The sequence below is a fragment of the Perna viridis genome, chromosome 15 (assembly GCF_037379345.1).
Source record: "Perna viridis isolate PV_CMFRI_1.1 ecotype Kerala chromosome 15, ASM3737934v1, whole genome shotgun sequence".
In the NCBI taxonomy this organism is placed as follows: Eukaryota; Metazoa; Mollusca; class Bivalvia; order Mytilida; family Mytilidae; genus Perna; species Perna viridis.
The window spans coordinates 13,961,170-13,982,059 of record NC_142459.1 but is presented as its reverse complement, the minus strand read 5'-3'; the positions used below and the strand labels follow the sequence as shown (position 1 = coordinate 13,982,059).

The 20,890-nt window shown below is 32.5% G+C and overlaps 1 protein-coding gene across 2 annotated transcripts; it reads left to right on the top strand.

Annotated features, from left to right (window-relative positions):
• The first annotated feature begins 12 nt into the window (after nucleotides 1-12).
• Nucleotides 13-20,890, top strand: LOC148597039 (signal peptide peptidase-like 2A). 2 transcript variants are annotated; one of them, XM_088562663.1, is made up of 16 exons: nucleotides 140-303; nucleotides 2,901-3,023; nucleotides 3,899-4,081; nucleotides 4,663-4,752; nucleotides 5,369-5,511; nucleotides 6,695-6,900; nucleotides 8,450-8,543; nucleotides 8,807-8,914; nucleotides 10,043-10,124; nucleotides 10,890-10,964; nucleotides 12,286-12,318; nucleotides 14,272-14,331; nucleotides 15,659-15,755; nucleotides 16,911-16,988; nucleotides 17,788-17,948; nucleotides 18,903-20,890. In XM_088562663.1, exons 1-16 carry the CDS (start codon nucleotides 262-264, stop codon nucleotides 19,047-19,049), a joined length of 1,722 nt encoding a protein of 573 aa, XP_088418789.1. In that variant the 5' UTR covers nucleotides 140-261; the 3' UTR covers nucleotides 19,050-20,890. The 2 variants fall into 2 exon arrangements, with proteins under 2 accessions (XP_088418790.1, XP_088418789.1); XM_088562664.1 differs by lacking the exon at nucleotides 12,286-12,318 and having other exon boundaries at nucleotides 13-303.

Below are 20,890 nucleotides of genomic sequence, written 5' to 3'. Positions count from 1 at the left end.
TATTCTTAGGTCAAGATTTAGCACGACACAGTTATCATTAAAAACAAACTACGATAAAACTAATGATTGAATGATACTAAATCAAACACTTTTTAAAATTTGACCAGAATCAGATGAAATTTATGAAAAAAAGTTTTAAAATAATTCAATTTTAAAATTTCACGGATATGATCATAAAACGGTTTTGACCCAGAAATTATATATATATATATTTGTAGGAAGAAGACGATTCAGATTTTGATGTGTCAAGTTTGAAAAAATATGAATTTACAACTTTTGAACGTTCTGCTATTTGTGTCTCTGGTAATTTCATTTAAAACAAATTGTCTGATATAAAAAAAAACGAAAACAAACAAACTTGAAGAATGACACGACACCTAAGTGAAATTGAATTCTTTTTCATTAGAATACAGGAGTTATTACTTTCTCTTTGTAATTGTACAAAATGTTTATTTGCCATTGAGTAGAATTACGTTGGTAATCTTTTAGACAATCTTTTGAATATTCATGATCAATGTCATGTTCAGTATTAAATTCTACATTTGAAGACCTGTTTGCTAGATTTGGTAAATAAACATATGATCATATTAAAGTGTGACATCACACCGAAAATTAAAAATTGTAATATGGCTATTTAATAACAAAACCAGTGGATGGATTTTATACCTTGTTACCTAATGATACATGTAAAGTATATCTGCACAATTGTAGCTCTTGTTATTATTTTTTTTGGTTTTGCAAAACGTTTCAAAAATACCAAAAAAAAAATAGAGCTATGTTTCACAGCTATGTACTGTACAGAAAGAGACGTACTGTGACTGATCATGGACATAGTGGTACACTACTCTGAGAGTGGTAACCAGTAACATTGTTATTTCTTAAAAAATCTTACCAATTCTTTTTTGAATTAGTTGGGCATAACTTACCACTTGAAATTTAAACAAAATTGTGAATATATCTTTGGATAAAAAAAAGGTGGGTTACCACTCACAGAGTGGTGAATCACTGTCAGTAACCAGTCATGGTAGATCTGTTTCGGTACTGTACCTTGATCTTCAGGTCGGAAAATAAAAACTCAGGTTTCTATAGAGCCCATCATCCTTGGATTAGGTTTGTCTCCCGTAATGATAAACTTGTACACTTAAACATATAGACTTACATGTATGTGTATTAACATGAACATGTAAATTTATATGGGCTACGTTCCTCATCATTTAAGGCAGATGTGAAGGCATTGATGGACATTGCAGTGATAAAGTAGAATCAGACAAACTATTCCAATACTCTACTATCATTCTCTGTGATGTTCTTCATGGTTTTAGTGAATGACCTTCTGTTGGTGCAAGTGAAAATAAGTTTATCCAGTCTACATCATCAATACCATGTAAAAAACACCTGTATCATATATCTGTCTCTACTATATTCAAGAGTTGGTTAACCTAAATTTCCTGATCCATCTGCATAACTAATATGATCAGTATATGTAACCAGACTTGTGGTTCTTGTCTGAAATGATTCCAGCTTTTGTATATCCCTCTTCATTTAGGGAGACCAAACTGTATCATATTCGAAAATGGGATTATAATACTATAAACCAGTAAATTATTAGAAACATATCACGACACAAAAAAATGAAAAGGAAGATGGAAGAGCAACCTACACATATTTTTGTTTTGTTTCAACTGCTAGTACTTCATAATTAACTGAATAATATCCAGCATCATATGACAGCATCAAAGTAACTTGGACTGATTTCATTCTGTTTCAAATGAAAGCATGATAGGCTTTGGTGAAATTTAATATGATACAAACATATTACTGATTTCAAGACTTGTGGCCCTTACCCTAGAACTACCTCCTTAAGAAATTTGCATTTAGCTGCATTAATTTCTGTTTCCAAACGTTTGACCAATCACATAACTCATCTAGATTTTCTTGTAATTAATTTATCATGATCTTCAACTGAAGAATTCTTAGAATATGTCTTACATTTTAAACAATTTCATTTACAGTCTCAGGAAGATGATGAATAATGTATCAAATTAAAAATGGAAGAATTGAGAGTGCAACAAAAAAATGTTAAACATTAATAAGAATATGTTTACACAAATTTTTTATACTTTACTTTCTAAAGTTGGTTCTTGTAACACAAAATACTAATATTTTCACTTGAAAAGGTAGATATGTTGTTGAATGTTTATGAATACTTTTGCATCTATAAAATAAAATTTATATATGAACATTGTATATTTGTACCTATTCAAAAATAATTTTTTCCCAGTTTGTTGATAATGTATGCCACTAGTGATGTGTGCATTTGCTGATCATAATTAGCATTTTATGTGAATAGAAAGCCAAATAAATTAGACTTAAAAAATGTGGTATTATTTTGTATGGCATTGTTATCATTGATGTCATACTAATGTTTGTAGAACCTGGTATATATTAGTAATAAATTGAGTGTTAGTTGGTTGATCTTTATTTTCTAAACCACAAATGAAAGGTTGCCAAGTAGTTAATGACAGAGTTAGAAATAGGAGCCTGCCGCCAGCACGGCTATTTTTGGCAGGACTTGCTAATTTACGCAAAAATTTATATAGCCATATAGTAAATATATTAAAAATTGTATTCAGGACTGGCTAGAATTTGAGTGAGTTTCCTACACTGTTTACGATTTATGGGATTGGGTGCAAAAAAGGGAATTTTCCATTCATTTATATGTTTGATGGAATTGTCTTTAATTGCAAAAACTGGAATTCAAGAATCTCCTACACAAACTAATGTTCACCCTTATTAAAACCCTTAACATATGTACCCATGATAAAGTATTCAAAATTGCAAATACCAGTATATGGAATTATATATCAAATACTTTGTGATGTGCTGATTGCTTGTTGCAGGTCTCTGCAGAAAATTATGGCTTGTTATATGGAAGACAAGGAGGAACAAAAGACTGGTCTGTTGAAGTGTGTTTAACATACAATCCTGAATTTTATACCTTACCAACTACCAAGGAATCTGCTGTAAGTTATTTTTAGAAATAAAATTATAAGGAATCTGCATGAATGTTTCTGCGCTAACAATAACCAAAGTGTGATGTTGCTTTGAAAGGAAATATATTGATTACCAATGAAAAAATAACCTTCCCAGATGCATGAAAAATACCTAATCATTCATGTAATCAAGTGGAAATTAGGCAGTCTGTCTCTTGGAAACTACTGTACCAAATTTCATGAGACTTTGTAGGTAGTTAGGGCATGATTATGTGGTTGTTCATATATCCACTGAATTATATTGTATGTGGGAGTTATACCCCTTTGAAATTTGGAATGGTGAAGAAAACGGAAGATGTACAATAAAACGTACATTTCTGAAGGCAAAAACATGCAATTTTAATTCTAGTTATTTTTCTGAGAGCACAGTATTGGAAAAATAAAGCTTTGAATATCTCTGCTTTGTTAGCCTTAGAATAACAATATAAATTTCTTCATTTCTGTTTTGAACTGATTTTTAGGTTTTTTTAAATTATGTAATATTTTTCCACAGTGAGTAGATTTAAAAGGTAGAGGTTTGTGATCATAACAAAGTACTTTAACCCCACAACACTTTTTGTGCCACTCCTGAGTCAGGAATTTCTGGCCTCTGTATGTCTTGTTTTGTTTTCACTTTCAGTTAACTTTTATTTAACTGGAGTCTATAAGGGCACTTACATGCATTTCACTTTACCTGTGTATAGCGCTGCAGCCTGTCCTGTGGTATGAGGGTTTCCTCTTTATTTATTGAAGACCCATGAGTGGCCTTTAGCTTACATTTCTCATCTCATTGGGGTTGTTGTCTCTTTGACATATTCATCATATCCATTCTCATTATATGCTTACATGTACATGTATTTCAACAGATTCAAGGCCTTCTCAAGGACTTCACACCAGACTTTGGTTGCTATGACAGCAAAGTTTACAATGGAGGTCAAGGACAGGGAAATATTGTTGCTGTTGCTAGGGGTAACTGTACCTTTGTTGAGAAGACTGATATGGCAGAAAAACATGGGACAAAGGGTGTACTGATTGTATCAGAAAGCCAGGTTTGTTATAGAGGTGTTTTTCTTTATGGACTCTCCATAATTTTCGGTGAATTATGACCTTTGCTCTTTAGATTGTGATTCTCTCCATAGTGCAAAGTAAAAAATGATATTATTCAGAATTGTACAAGTCATTTTCACAAAATATGACAAAAAAATGTGCATTCTCATTAAGTAGCATAAACAAATTACATTGGAAAAATTGGACATCACTGGTCTACACAGCCGTCTTTCGGCCAGTCAGTGCCCCACCCCATTTTTTATATTTCAGAATTTACCTCTCGTAGAAGTACTTAGCACTCAGATGTTAATCCAATTGATGTTGGAAAATGGAGTTTCAAAAGAAAGGGCTCCAGCTATTTTTTGCCCCTTTTCGCCTTATGTTTGCAATAACTTAACAAAATTTTCCAACAAAAGTGGGTTCTTACATCTAGAACCCGCTTGAGTCTGCCATTTTACAACATAGAATAGCATCTAAAAGGCTATCAAAGCTTTTACATCTCCTTATCTAAATCAGCCTTTCCATATGCTATTTATATGAGTAGTAAACCATGAATCTGAATCATGGATTATTCTTTTTACAGGTGAATCCTGGATTAAACCAGACTTCAGACATTGGCAGGTTTAATATTGCTAGTGCTGTTATATTGCAGTCCAATTTCAATAAAATCAAGGTTGGTTATATAGTTATAGACTTTAATAGGTCTCCATTCAAAGACCTTCAATGTCATCCAGCAGTGGAAGCTGGTGTAATAGCTGCTTGACTGTGTATCTGTCATACTTAGAGTGTACATGCTTTGTGTAATCTATAACTCAAAAAGTATATAACCGATATTGTTTAAATTTTACAGACTGTTTAAATTCATATTGACAATCTGACCTAATATCATAAAGACATTGGATTATTTTTGACTTACATTTTGAGGATGTTGAACTTAACCATTTTTTGTCATGAATTCAAGAATCAATGAACTGATGATTTTTCCCTAAACCACAAAAATTTGTACCCACGATTAGAGGTACTATCATAGTATGTTTTGACAGATCCACTTCTAAATTTAAAGTTAAATTGGTTGAATTTTTTACCATTACTTTTTTTCTGAGCTCCTCACTTCATGCCAAAATTGTAGACAGAGTTATTGTTCTTTACTTCTCGTGTTATCTGATTGAATTTTTTAGCGCCACCTGGTGGATAGAACTACTTTGACAATTTGCATATAATTACGATTCCGGCAAAATTTTTCAAAAAGAAGTAGTTTTGATTGAGTATATATATTATACATTACACAGGACTTAGGGAAGAAAACAGAGGTGTTGATCTATGCTCCTAGCTTACATGAAGGTTTTGATCCTTGTTTAGTGGTGATATTCTTATTGGCAGTGTTCTGTATTGCCATTGGAGGTTATTGGTCAGGATTGGTCACTATTGACAGGTAAATGATGTCTAAAATAAAATGTTCCTCCATGTTATCTTTCTGGTTTTTTTTTTGCCATTCTGTCTGTTTAAAGATTTTTTTCAATTATCTTGACTTCTGGGGATGGATAGATTTCAGATGTGATATGGGGCTTTATAAAGATGTAATTTCTACTAACCATGTTTACTAAAACACAGTTTCATTGCCAAAATTAAGCACTATTAAGTAATACTTTGGTTTTATCTGTTCTGAATAGATTTTCACTAGTCTTCAGCTAATAATCTAGTGCTAATTTTGTGGTCTGGACCATGTTGCTTACTTGTTACAGTACCTGAACCGGTCCGTGCAACAAAAGTTGCGATCGGTCATTGATCACCGATTAGTTTCTGATCATTCATTGATCCGTCAAAGCAATCCACTAAACCGGTGATCGCATCATGTGACCGTTGAGCGGTCAGTAGAATTTACAGGTTCCATTGTTTTATTTGTCAGTTTTATACATATGCAGACCTGAACCGATCCATGCAACAAAAATTCGACCAGTTTCCGGTCTGTCATCGATCTGTCAGACCCATACATTTAACTGGTGATCGCATCTTGTGACCACAGAGTTTTTGTTGTTTTTGTTGTCAATTGTACACATATTTACATAATGTAATTGACTTAAACATCAATTTATATTTTTATTTTAAATTTCTTTTATTTAAAACAGATCTTATGTCATTTTGCATTTCAAAACTGCGAACAGATCGGTCACTAGTCATCGGTCATCGATCAGTCAGCAATCAATCAGTCAACAGTCGTCGATCCGTCAAATTGTTGCGCAGGATTGGTTCAAGGACTGTAAACATAATGCAGTAGATTCAAACATCAATTAATGCCTTTATTTTAAATTTGTTTTTTTTTAACAGATCATCCATCATTTTACATAAGAAAACTGCGATAGGTTGGTCACTGGTCATTGGTTATCAATCCGTCAGCGATCAATCAGTCAACAGTCATCGACCAATCAAATAATTTCCAGGATTGGTTCAGGGACTTTACAAGGCAAAATTTGTAACATGCATCATGTTTTCAAAAAATACTTACTGATATTTGATTTGTTGAAATATTTTAGTACACTGTATTTCTATATCAAGTAAATTTATCAATTTTGTAAAATGCTTCCTTGATTCTCTAAATATTTGATAATTTTTACAAGGATTCAACAAAAACAAGAAAAAGAACAGAAAAAGAAAGCTAAGAGAACAGACTATACCCGATCATCTGAGGAAGGAAAAAAGGAAAAAGAAGATGAAAAAGAAGATGATGATGAAAACTTAGATATCACATTACCATCTGTGCTCATATTCTTTGTGCTGGTCTGTGGATTCTTGGTTCTTCTTTACTTCTTTTATGATTACCTGGGTAAGTATATATGTAGCTGTATGGACAATGCTGTCTGTCTGACGTTTGGCCTGTCGGTCTGTAAGATTGCCTGTTGGACTGTCTGTAGATTTCTAGTGAATGCATATGCTGCCTATTACAATTGCCTTGGCATGTTTGTATATGTGGGGACTGTTCTATGTGACTGATTGTCTGTTTGTTTGTTAGCGGATCCTTATACCTCATCTAGTATTACATGTATATGTGGGGACTGTTCTATATGTCTGATTGTCTGTTTGTTTAGTGTATCCTCATACCTCATTTAGTATTACATGTATATGTGGGGACTGTTCTATGTGACTGATAGTCTGTTTGTTAGTGGATCCTTATACCTCATCTAGTATTACATGTACATGTGGGGACTGTTCTGTATGTCTGATTGTCTGTTTGTTTGTTAGTGGATCCTTATACATGTACTTTGCTTATTTCTATCAGTCTTTTTCTTTGTCATTGGATTCCTTGTACTTTCTTACACCTCTTTGTCGTAGCTAACTGTTGAAAGAAATGAAGTGAACCAGTATTTACCTAGGTATATCCCACATCTCAAACCCCTTCTAACATTATATTGCTCAATATAATTTGTTGTCATACATCTTATGTCATTACTTATTGCATTAGTTCAGCCTTTTTTACATCAGTAGAAAAGAAAGGGGCATTCTCCATGTTCTCTATAACACTTGCAACATTAGGAAGTTTACCGTATCTGAGCACCTGGTCCAAAATTCCAAGTTTTTAGTGAAGTCTGGGTTCTCATTTATCCATGAGTATTCTGTTTCTTGTTCTAGAAATGGTAAATTTTTTTCATTTATTTTTTGTAAGTGCAACTTAGGACAGAGAAATTGTTACATACTGTGGAAGCATTGTTATTCCTGGGTCATCAATTTTTGTGGTTTTCATGGGTAGACCAAAGTAGGAAATTTGGCTCCCAACAAAAGGAAGATTCCAGTTGAAGTGTATCCTGCGAACCTCAAAAACTACAAATTAAAAAATTCAAGAATCAACAAACTTATGTTTATTCCAAAATTCCTGAAAATTGGTATCCACAAATTCAAGTACCTTCACAGTATAGCATGATCATTTCTTCAATTTGATACTGACAATGTCGTGGAATATCTCGACGAGCATGAATTGAGATGTTCCACATGATATTGTCAGTATCAAAATCCAAAGTAACTATCATTATGTTTACTGGTAATCTTATAATCAGCCTTTTTGATTTTTTTTATGTATATTTAGCTCAAAATCTAGTAGTGCAACTACAAACTGTTGGTGCATGCTGTCATTTTAATTCAAAAGTCCAAAGATGACCTGGTGACATCACTATCTATGCCAAAGTTTTGATAATAAAATTTTTTTTTCGAATATCTTGTCATGCATGAGAGATAGAAAAATATCTGTCAACCAGATCAAAGGAAAAAGTATGGATTTCCGATAAACATTGCTTCCCACCTGTCACAACTAACACATATGAAATATCTCAGAGAGATGCATAGAGAGATTTTTTTTGTCATATTCATATTTCTGTTTTCAGTATTTGTGATTATAGCGATGTTCTGTATAGCTGGCAGTGTAGGACTGTTCTACTGTATCCTACCAATGTGGAAGTATATCCCATTGTCTGTCAGGTAATTTTAGTCTTTATGGTGAAACAAAACAATCTTTTTATTGAAACATATGAATATAAAATATAAGAAAATCAGAGTACGCTTACCCTACCGTCGCACCTGGTCCATGCTTACTTAAAAAAAATTGCAAAATGCATTTTGAATCAATGTTCTTTTAAAAGTGTCTGGTTTAGGCAGGTGTTTGGTTCATTCAGCATTCAGTTTAGACAAATTTCACTGTATTTTACTATTCAGAAAGTTATTTTAATTTTCTTTTTCATTAGATTTCCAAAGTTCCCATGCTGTAAGAGTCAGCCAGAGATTAAGTATATTATTCTGTACTGTATATGTGCCACTGTTGCCATAGTATGGGCCATTCAGAGACATGAAAGGCAGGTACAAGTTTTTCTGGGTAATCAGTTCTTTTTTCCCTTCGCTCTTGTTGAGGGATATTTCTATATCACGGTATATTCGCACTGCAATGGAAGAGGGAGGTTTAGTGCACTGTAAAATCTAGATTTAACCCACCATTTGGTGTGAAACGCCTCTGCCAAGTCAGACCATTGCTGTACCAGCTGCTCTGGTGGTGTAATATCTATTTTGCCAGATTTTTTTTGGACGTGACTTGATTATGGATCAGATTATTGACCAGTAATTGTGTTGTTGCCATTATATGTTGTACTTAAGTATCAGTCTTTATAAAAACCAGACAGAAGGTGATTTCTACATTTCAAAAACACACTGAAATCACTTGTTTCTTGTTTTGAAACATTTATTGATCACATAACCAGTCTTAGTTTTTCATTTAGAAGTTGTGCTTTTGAGATAAAAATTACATAGATTGTACATGAAATTGACACCTTGCAAGAGTCATTGTTCTTGATTTTGTTTGATTTAGTTCATTTCAGTGAGAGATAAATGTATGATTTTCTCAAAAATACAGATCTGAATATGGAAAGGACAATACGTCAAATAAAAATATTAGGGGCGGATCCAGGATTTGAGTTTGGGGGGGGGGTGTTAATTGAATTAAATGCAGTGCAAAGCAAGGCAAAAAATATGGGATGAAACTTGTGGGAAAAAAAAAAAAATTCTTACTGGTTTAGGGGGGTGGTATGCCAGTCCTTGGATCTGCGCTTGAATATAGCATATGTAGATTGAAAAAAAACATCATTTGTTCAGTGGTTTTTTCTTCACCATGTATCATTTTAATATTGGCACAGTCTGAATTTTATATTGACTGATACTTAATTTCACATGACAAGATATTTGAAGGTCAATCATTTTCATCCTGAAATATCTGTTTACCATAATGAATAAATAATTCTTTAATAATTTTTATTTTCTGAATGATTCAAGGGAGATAATTCCATAGGTTTTTATTTCAAAGTTTTATGTATTTCAACATTATATAACACAGTAATCAGTATTTCTCTGTATAGTTGGTATTTTAGGGTGTAAGTAAATATTTTTCTTTAATTTACAAAATATGGTTGTACATATGCTTCCTTCTTTTTCAGCTATGCCTGGGTTCTTCAGGACATTCTAGGAGTAGCTTTCTGTATTAACATGCTCAAAACAATCCAAGTGCCTAATTTAAAGGTATGTAAAGACTATTTTGGTATTGTTGCATATGGAGTACAGGACTTTGTTAGAATCAGGCAGAATCTATTAAATTTGAATATTAAAATATCATCTATCTTACAAGATACTTTCAGTATTCTATTCTTGGAAATGACCCATACTTGATCTCTGCCTCACTTTGGAAAATGTTCATTAGAATGTTAGAAAATTAATGGTTTTTGGCAGAAATATTTGATTTCCACATTTTTCAGATTTGCTCAATACTTTAAGCTTTGGATAAAGATATCAGGTTTGCCCATTACTTTAAGCTTTAGGTAAAGAGATCAGATTTGCCCATTATTCTAAGCTTTAGGTAAAGAGATCAGATTTGCCCATTAATCCAAATTTTGGGAAAAGAGATCAGATTTCTTGCTTCAAGTGTGAGAGGTCATGGGTTACACCCTGGCATGGTCATGCTAAACAGATCTATTCTGTCTATGGTACTGAGGCTATAATAAATAATATGTTTCCCATTATCCTGCTTACCCTAATTTATTATGCATACGTACCTTAAACTTTTATAGCCATTTTAGCTCAAGCACTATTAAAATCTAGATTGTTTTCCAATAAACTCAATCTAAAATGATTTTATGAAATTAAATTATTTCAGTACCTAGCTACCTTATTATTTTCTTGCTTATAACATGAAACAGCACTATAATTTATTTTGGCCTATGTTTTAAGTTAGCAAAATTAGCTTGCATTTAATATTAAGAGACATTTTGATATTTATTTTTTTTCCAGATCTGTTCCATATTACTGATACTCCTGTTTGTGTATGATATATTCTTTGTGTTCATCACTCCATATTTTACTAAGGTAAGGCTAAAAATACAGTACTGCTCAAATGGACTTTACCTTCTCCACTTCCAATGGTGGAACTTGGCATGTAACAAACACAATTTCCTGATAAATCTAGTTGTCTGATGTTTAATTTTGATTGGCTTGTGTTTATAGTGTATGTTTATGTATACCTTCTGGAACTTTTATTATAGGCTGATAAGTGCTCATCATTATGTGTAGGTCTAAAAGGTTGAACTCCATTGATGTATTTTCTTTTTGTTCTTTGCTGTGTAAAGAACATTACACTTTGGCCCTCATCTTTGCATTGTAACAGTCAAACTGTGGTAGCTCGAGCACCAAGGGACCATTCATTACAACAGTCAAACTTTGGTAGCTCGAGCACCAAGGGACCATTCATTACAACAGTCAAATCTCAGTAGCTCGAGCCCCAAGGGACCATTCATTACAACAGTCAAACTGGGTAGCTTGAGCTCCATGGGACCATTCATTACAACAGTCAAACTGGGTAGCTCGAGCCCCATTCATTACAACAGTCAAACCTCGGTTACTCAAGCCCCAAAGGACCATTCAAATGTGTTCAGGAGTTTTCCGTATTTTTCCTTTGCCGGTCTGTGTTTTGACTTAATTGTTAGAAGTTGCTTATTTTGTTAGATTTTACATTTTTATTGATTTGTAGACATTAACAAAATGCTGTTCTTAATTTTTTAAGATACATTTAAGGTTTGAGTTTGTGGCTCAATTATTTGTTTTAATTTTTTTTTCCTTTATGCTTTTATCATACCAAATTCGGTACTTTCTAAAACTTTGATGAGTTCCATGTTAGATTGAACCTACCTAACTTGTGATGACATGAATATTACTTGTAATTACATAAATGACACTTTGATTAATGACAGAACTCATTTTTTCACTCCTTTTATTGCCCAAACTGACAAAATGGCTGACGAGTTCGAGTTAGTGAGGGCTATTCTCCTAAGATTTATTACCAAAGTTATTCATACTGATTATATTGGAGAAAATGTTGATACTTTGAATTTGGGTTTCTGAGCCATTTGAATTGGAGCGAGTGAAGTTTGACTGTAGTTTCCTGTTAATTGTTCATACGTAGTTTAACATATTTAATTTGTTTAGATAGTTAAGGGTATTGAATTATACAATGTAAATTTTGTATAAAAATGAGTGGTCAAATAAATGGTTTTTCAAGGTTTGGAAATCACAGTAAGCATTTACATCTTTTTCTTTATATACTTCCTTTATTCAACATATTCAAAGGGGAGTTCGTCAAATTTCACTTTGAATAATCATAATTTTCTATATTTTTTTGTTTGCTACTAAGGAGGAGAAAGAGGACCTTTCTATTCATCGAAGAGTAAGATTTTTTCTTCATATGTTCAGTGATTTTCCAACCCTTACTTTTGGTTTAAATTTCGGTCCCATTTCTAGAGAGAAATATGCTCCAAATTTCCAATTATGACTTGAAACAATCTCTCAAGATTTGTACTTGATTAAAATGGAGATTTGTAAGATGTGCAGATCCTCTCTCCTATTTGGCATGCATGAATCACCTCATTGACTTCAATATAATAAAAATTGTAATGGTCTCTTCATGGACTTCAATTAAGAATAATTTTTTAAATACTGTTTAAAAATCCTTGCCTTCATGTATATAATTTGTTTCCCCGAGTCACAATTATCACTAGTCCTTTTTCCCGATTGCATGGGCCTGGGGTCCTTTCTCCAAAACAATAGGAAAATCATTGATATTGATTAGCGGTATCTACTATTTTACAAGCCAATTTCTTTTTTAGCATGGGGCTATGGACTTTAAAGCCTAAATATTTGAACATTCCAGTTCTTTTTTTTTTGTTTTTTTGTTTTTTTTTTTAAACGGGTTTTCACTACATACTATTGGGAATCTGCATGTAGCAATACCAAGGTTTTTGGTGAACATATTTATCTTTCATTTTAACAAACGAATGACGGTATAGCAAGTATTTTGCATGTGATGTTAAGTTTGCCATACAAACGTTGAGCGATCAAAGTTTTTCTTCTGGCTTAAAGTACTTAAAATTGTTCGTTTACCTTTTTGCCTCAATATCACATAATTTTACACCCGCCAAAATCACCCACTATACAGTATTAGATTTCTCTTATTGAGAGAGCTAAGTGACAGTCTGATTTCTTATAATCTACAAATTAAAATATGAGATGCTCTTTCTCTAATTTCTTAAAATAAATTAATTTAAAAATAAAGTTTAAATCTCCCAGCCAATCTTCGTGTGTAACATCATTAAGCAGAAATTGAAATCTTCTCCATGGGTGTCTTAGATTTCTCTTTCAGTAATTTAATTGGCATGTTACTTTAGATAGGTTAAAATATATTTAAAGGTATATAGAAGGAATTCTAAATGTGTCTGGCGTCGATTTCACAAAAAGTCGTAATTGTGAAATTGATTGCAAGTCATGATGTCACAATGTTAGTTTAGGTTGTGACAACATTTTACACTTACAACTTTTTGTGAAATCAGCTGGTTCAGACATATGTTTGGTTTTTTCAGGGTTTGGTTAGACAGGTTTCACTGTATTTGGCCTAGAATGCTTGTTGATTCAGAATTTTTAATGATATGAAGGAACAAGATTGGCCTTTGGAAAGATGCTGAAAAAACCAAGTTAATGGAATATTTAAATACATGTATCAATTTTCAAATAGACAAAACGTTTAAAAGATTTATAGTTTGAACTCGGGGAGTTGTCTGATTGTGAAAACTGTTATTTTCAGTAGTGCATCTTTTATTTTAGATATATGTACAAGGTAGAATATCATTTTTCATAGTTTCTGTATGGTTTGGTCAAACCAAAAGTTCAAATTCTCAATCCTTTGGTAACTAAGAGAATGGATTGATGATTTCAAAACTCCTGGCACATACATGTATGGAAATTTGAGAAAAAATGAACATTGATACCCTCGCATGAACGTATCATCATAGTATTATATAATGTTTATGGAGAATACGTACCAAACTAGTATTCCAGTATTGTATAATGTTTATTGAGAATACGTACCAAACTAGTATTCCAGTATTGTATTATGTTTATGGAGAATACGTACCAAACTAGTATTCCAGTATTGTATAATGTTTATGGAGAATACGTACCAAACTAGTATTCCAGTATTGTATTATGTTTATGGAGAATACGTACCAAACTAGTATTCCAGTATTGTATTATGTTTATGGAGAATACGTACCAAACTAGTATTCCTGTATTGTATAATGTTTTTTGAGAATACGTACCAAACTAGTATTTCAGTATTGTTTTGTAGACTGGTGAAAGTATAATGGTAAAAGTGGCAACAGGAGGTGCGAGCAAATCTTCTGAAAAGGTAACATTCTTGGATACTAAATGAGTCATGTATGAGGGCACTTTATTACACCCCACGCAACAAAGTTGCGAAGGGTACAATGTTGTTGACTAGTCAATCGTGTTGTTAGTCCATCTTCAGTATTCCAAACTTTTTTTTTTAAACGTTTGCAGATATTGACATGATTTTTGGTATATAAGTTCACCATGATAAATTACAGGTCAAGTTTAATTTTCATTGTGCTCTGTTGATTTTTACCGAAATTAAGGGCCTTGAACTTAGCAAAATTCACAGAAATAACAGTTTTCCTGATCTTTTTTTCTGAATGCTTGCAGATTATGACATGATTTTTGGTATATAAGTTTATGATGATAAGTTACAGGTCAAGTATACGTTTTGTTCTGTTTTGATGATATTTAGTTTGGATTAACTAAAATTCAAAGAAATCACAGTCTGAAGTTTGAAACTACTATTCTGAGTAACAGAATTTAGTTAGAAGATAAAGGACAAAAGGCTGATAAAACGCTCTTATTCCTTTATTGTAGTGGTCCTTCTACATGTATTTCTCTTACGAACAAATTTACTTGAGCATCCAACATTGGGATTCATGGGGTATGTGAGCGCAGTCACTGAGGTTCTTTAATCTGTCAATAGATCATAGACTGCAATCAATATTCAATTAAGGAGGTAGACCTTGGGTAAGGGACATAACTCTTGAAATCAGTGATATTTTTGTATCATATTCAATTTCATCAAAGCCTATCAAGCTTTCTTTTGAAACAGAATGAAGGTGTGTCCCTTACCCTAGGTCTACCTCTTTAAGGGGATAGGGTGATGACTGTTTAGCCTGGTGTCAGAATTATGTGTTCAATTAGGATGACATTAAACATGATTTTCTTCTACTAAAAAAAAACAGAATTTCCCTTTTCTACCATTATACTTCTCTTTTTAACATATGTTTACTTTCAATTTCACTATTTTCGGCACGTTTTGTAGGCTGGTACATATATGCCAGATATTCAATCTGTGAGCTAGCATAATGAAGATCCTGCTCAGTGTGTTGAATTGATACAAGGCTTGATCTCTTCAATTGGTCTATCATACCGTTCCTGAAATGTAGAGAACAAATGTCATAGGGCATTAAACCACATACAGTCAATCAAACAGTTTTTACCAAAATAAATTTAAAAATTGATTTTATATTCATGTAAATGTAAGTGTACATGAAGGATAGCAGCTTTGACCAGTAACTATGGTAGGAGATAAATCCAACTGTTTATTACCATAATCAAGTCCAAGCAGCTATTTTGAGCCTCTTTATATCTCTCATCTTTTCTGTCTTTTTCAGTTACCAATGGTATTCATAGTACCAAGACTTACATCTCCTTACAGCAGCTGTATCAATCAACCTTCTATGTTGGGATTTGGTGATGTTATTGTCCCAGGTTAGAAAATAATGATAAAGTATCTTTATTTGTGGGTGTCAGATTTTTAGCATGTTTGTCAGGTGTTTGCCAAACTTTCACTGATTTTAAGGGCTTTATGAAAATCAGGCAGGAGATAACTCGTGCATGTCAAAAACCCACATAATTCACTTTTATTTATGATTCAGAAACAATTACAGACCACATGACCAATCTTAGTTTTTCTTATTTAGATAAAAATTATGTAGATTGTACATGAAATTGGCACTTTGCAAGAGTTGGTTTGGTTTTATTTGGTTGATTTGAGTTGATGAATGTATGATTTTATAAAAAAAAAGTGCAGATCTGAATGCCGAAACGATTACCGTTATGTGAAAGTATAGCATATATAGACTGAAAAAGCTTCGTTTGTTTGGTGGGTTTTTCTACACCATGAATCACTTTACCATTGGCAGTGTCTGAATATTATATGGACTTGTACTTAACATATACACTATAGCCCAAACTCTCACGGTCCCATTGCAAAATTTATTGTTTTCATTTTGTTGATTGAGAGATGAATGAATGTGTTTTTTCAACATACAAATTTTTATGTAGAAAGGACTTTAGATCAGTAAAAAGAAGGCATATTAAGATCCAAAAAACATTGTTTTTTCAGTGGGTTTTTCTACTGTATGAAGCACCTCTATAATTGACATATATGGATTTGTACCTAATAATGTATGCCTTTTTCTGAATTAATTGTACAACTGACTGTAACAGAAGAGCTTTTTGGTATTTTTTACAAAATTCACAAAAGTACCAGAGTGAAGAATACATGAATTTCTCCTGTTCAAAAACATAATTCAAATCTGGATTTTGACATTCCTTCCTTTTTCATGGCTCATATATTTATGTATCATATCTCTAATTTCCACTTATTGTTGGCTTTTTAAAGTCCTGTCAGTTGCCATAGTAACACTTAAGCTATTGTTATTGCAAACAAGAAAGAAAACAATTTTCATGAATTGGTAAAATCTTTTTTAGAGTGGACATTTACTCTCCTGTTCACACCATTCATGTATTTATGATAGATTCAGAAATCACTTATTTAAAAAAAATTCTCTTCTGTTTCTTTGAAATTTAATTGTTTTAAATGCCATCTATCATATCTATAACAAGTCCAAACTATTTCAGGGCTGTTGATTGGCTATAATCATGGAATGGATCTGAAAGTAAACAGCAGAAAAGTCTACTACATAGCTACAGTCATAGGTGAGTCACTCAAAGCTACAGTCATAGGTGAGTCACTCAAAGCTACAGTCATACATGAGTCATACAACCTTACTGTCTTAGAAAAGTCATTCTTCAGAATTACAGTCATACTTAACCTATAGTTAAATATTCAAAGCTGTAGTCAAAGGTGAGTCATCCAATTCTACAGTCACATGAAAGTCATTCAAAGCTACTGTCATAGGTGAGTCACTCAAGGCTAGTCATAGGCAAATCATTCAAAGCTACAGTCATAGGTGAATCATTCAAAGCTACAGTCATAGGTGAATCATTCAAAGCTAGTCATGGATGAATCATTCAAAGCTACAGTCATAGGTGAGTCACTCAAAGCTATAGTCATAGGTGAGTCTTCAAAACTACTGTCATGATTGAGTCATGCAATACTTCAGTAAAAGGTGGCTTATTTAAAACTACAGTCACATGTGAATCTTACAAAAATACATTCATAGGTAAATCACTTAAAACTAAAGTCATAGAAAAGTTGTACAGCGCTATAGTCATAGGTGTGTCATTGTACCTCCATAAGCAGCTGGCAGAATTGTTATTGAGACGTGGTATTTAAATTCTGTTTGAAGTAGGGTGTTTTAGAATGACAAAAAAAAAGTATCAGCGCTTATCCCCATAAAAGCTAAGAACAATATGAATCATGTGTCCACATTGGTCCCCAAATGTACAGGGTTCAACAGAGAGCAGGGGATATTAATCCCATTACGGTCAAAGTCTAGTTTGTTTTATTTTTTTGTATAAATGATCCTGTATTGACATTTAAATTATTCAACAGGATATGCTGTTGGTATGGTGATAACCTTTGTTGCTTTGGAGGTGATGGAAACTGGCCAACCAGCTTTACTCTATCTTGTGCCTTGTACACTTATAACAACATTTGTGATTGGCTGTATAAGAGGGGAAGTAAACCTATTATGGAATGGACTTCAGAAAATGGTATGGTATAAATATACATATGTAGGTCATTTGAAATTTTATACACCTGTACTGGATAAAATTCTTGTCTTTTTACCCTTTTGCATTTTATTTTTTACTATACCAACACAACGAGGCTGCACAGGGTCTAATGTCATCACTACCTTGTGAGCACAACTCCTCTGAAACTGCTTGACAAATTCCTTTTACATGTATTCTTGGTAGGGTGTTTAGTTATAAGGTGAAGGTGTGTATACTACATGTATACCATCATTTTGATTCTGAAAATTTTATGGGAGGTAGACCTTGGGTAAGGGACATAACTCTTGAAATCAGTGATATTTTCAGATGTTCATAGTTAGAAAAGACTTTCTGAGCCAAATTTCTCTAAAACTGTTTGAAGGATTCCTTTTATATTTGGTATATACTATTATTTGTTTTTTGATCTATGAAGAAATAACTTCAATCACGTGGTGCACGCTTAATAACGTGAGTAGCACGTTATATTCAAGTGGGCACCACAGGCATTGAAGTTAATGTTTCAAATACTAATAGACCGAAAAAATTTAACATTCATTTCTTATAATTTAATTTCAGTATCAAAATTTAACATTCATTTCTTATAATTTAATTTCAGCATCAAAATTTAACATTCATTTCTTATAATTTAATTTCAGCATCAAAATTTAACATTCATTTCTTATAATTTAATTTCAGTATCAAAATTTAACATTCATTTCTTATAATTTAATTTCAGTATCAAAATTTAACATTCATTTCTTATGATTTAATTTCAATATCAAAATTTAACAAGTAAATCAGTGAAAAAGGTTGATGACGTCACGGTCATTACAAATGATGACATTACAGAATTAGGTCTATTAGATGATGAACAACATTGTTCATCCAATCAGAAAATGTGTTTCATCAGATATTATACTATAGAGCTTTAAACATGTTCTGGTTGTATTTCAGCACAACAAATCAGAAAAGGACGGGAGTTCTAATCTGCCTCCAAGTCATACAGATACAGACACTGTGTCTGTTAACCAGGTCAATGTTGAAGTAGGTAGTGGTTCCTCCACTATAGACAGTGAAAACAAAAGTTTGATCAGGGAGTGACTGTGCTGTGGCATATATAACAGGAGGAATTATGGGAAAATTAAAACTTTGTGATACTTTTTTTATAGATTTGCATCTTTTCTTGTACAGGATGTTGGGTTTGGTAAATTTTATTTTTGGGATTTTAAGAAAAAAATATTTTCATTAAAAATGGTCAGGGTCACAGTAATAGTTTTAGTTGACTCTCTGTCATAACCACTGAGTAGTCTCCCCTATGTTTACTTCTCAGAGGAAAATTATTTTATTCCATTCCAAACCCATCTTTGTGTAACAGTACTTGAACCAATCCATGCAACTAAAATTGCAATCGATCACCAATCAGTTTCTGATCTACATTGAATCATCAAACAGATCCATTAAACTGATGATAGCATCACATGCAACTAAAATCGCAATCGATCACCAATCAGTTTCTGATCTGCATTGATCCGTCAAACAGATCCATTAAACTGATGATAGCATCACATGCAACTAAAATCGCAATTGATCACCAATCAGTTTCTGATCTGCATTGATCCGTCAGACAGATCCATTCAACTGATGATAGCATCACATGCAACTAAAATTGCAATCAATCACCAATCAGTTTCTGATCTACATTGATCTGTCAAACAGATCCATTACACTGATGATAGCATCACATGACCACAGATCGATCATTATATTTTATGATTCCCTTGTTTTGTTTGTCAATTTTCACACATATACTTACATCCGGGTAATTCAATAGATTTAATCATGTGAAACATCAATTAATAAATTTTGTTACATTTGAACAAAATTGAATATGTGGATTTAATATCTAAAATTTAAGGTAAATTTGATATGGTAGTAAATTTGGTTTCTTCCAATGGATATTTGTAATTTACATTAACTGAATATTCATCGTTTTACATAACAGAACTGTGATCTGATTAGTAACCAGTCATCAGTTATTAATCCGTCAGCGATCAATCAGTCAGCGGTCATTGATCAGTCAAAAAGTTGCATGGATTGTTTCAGGGTCTGTACGCATCGTTATGGAAAACATCAAATTTAAGATTAATAATTTTAGGTATTTTCAAAATGGAAGAGGGAAACAGGCTTCTCAGGCTATATGTACCTGTTTGCCAAATTTTATTTTTTGGCCAAATGTTTTTGTAGAAAAAAATCAGAACAGTTTTCTTTTTAACTGTTTGTTGTTATCAGTTGACATTTTCACATAAGCTTCATATAGATGTGCTTAGGAAAGAATGCGTGCACGATTGTGTTCCATGCAATGCTGTTTTAAAGATTAATTTTTAACTTGTCTTTTTTTGGATTTTATTCAATTAGTTTCAATATACATTTTGTAAGTTTTTTTTGTAACTGTTTGTACCAGTTTCTGGATATTTTCACACATTAAGCCATTGAAATTTATCCTGAAGCATCTGTGACATAAATAAGTTTGACTGATCAAATAGGAAAAAAGTGTGGGAAAATTTCCCTCCATTTTTTTTATAGTGGATTTCAACTAAATTTGCCCTATCAATATCTTATCAATATCTTTACAAACACTTTGACAGTAATTTTTGAAAGTTATGAGGTATCTATAATTTTATAATGTCATAAATCTGTGTTTTTTTTCCTTCCTGTACCACATCTTGTACACTTTTTGCCTGAGTCTTAGATGGAGATGTACTTAATAGTTTGAGACTTGTGAAAATTCACCACAGAATAGATATTAAATATAAAAATTCACTTACGTTGAAGCTCAAATGTCACAAAATTACATTCAGTAACATATGTATTTTTTTTTATTATATACAGTATTTTTATTCAAGGTTATTGCTAACTACAATAAAATGTCTGTAACATTGTAA

What these genes read in the sequence shown, in the direction of transcription:
- LOC148597039 (XM_088562663.1), top strand. Translation starts at nt 262, where the DNA reads ATGAATTTACAACTTTTGAACGTTCTGCTATTTGTGTCTCTG. An exon ending in TCCAAGTGCCTAATTTAAAG is followed by an intron (nt 10,125 to 10,889) that starts GTATGTAAAGAC and finishes TTTTTTTTCCAG; the next exon opens with ATCTGTTCCATATTACTGAT. An exon ending in TCACTCCATATTTTACTAAG is followed by an intron (nt 10,965 to 12,285) that starts GTAAGGCTAAAA and finishes TTTGCTACTAAG; the next exon opens with GAGGAGAAAGAGGACCTTTC.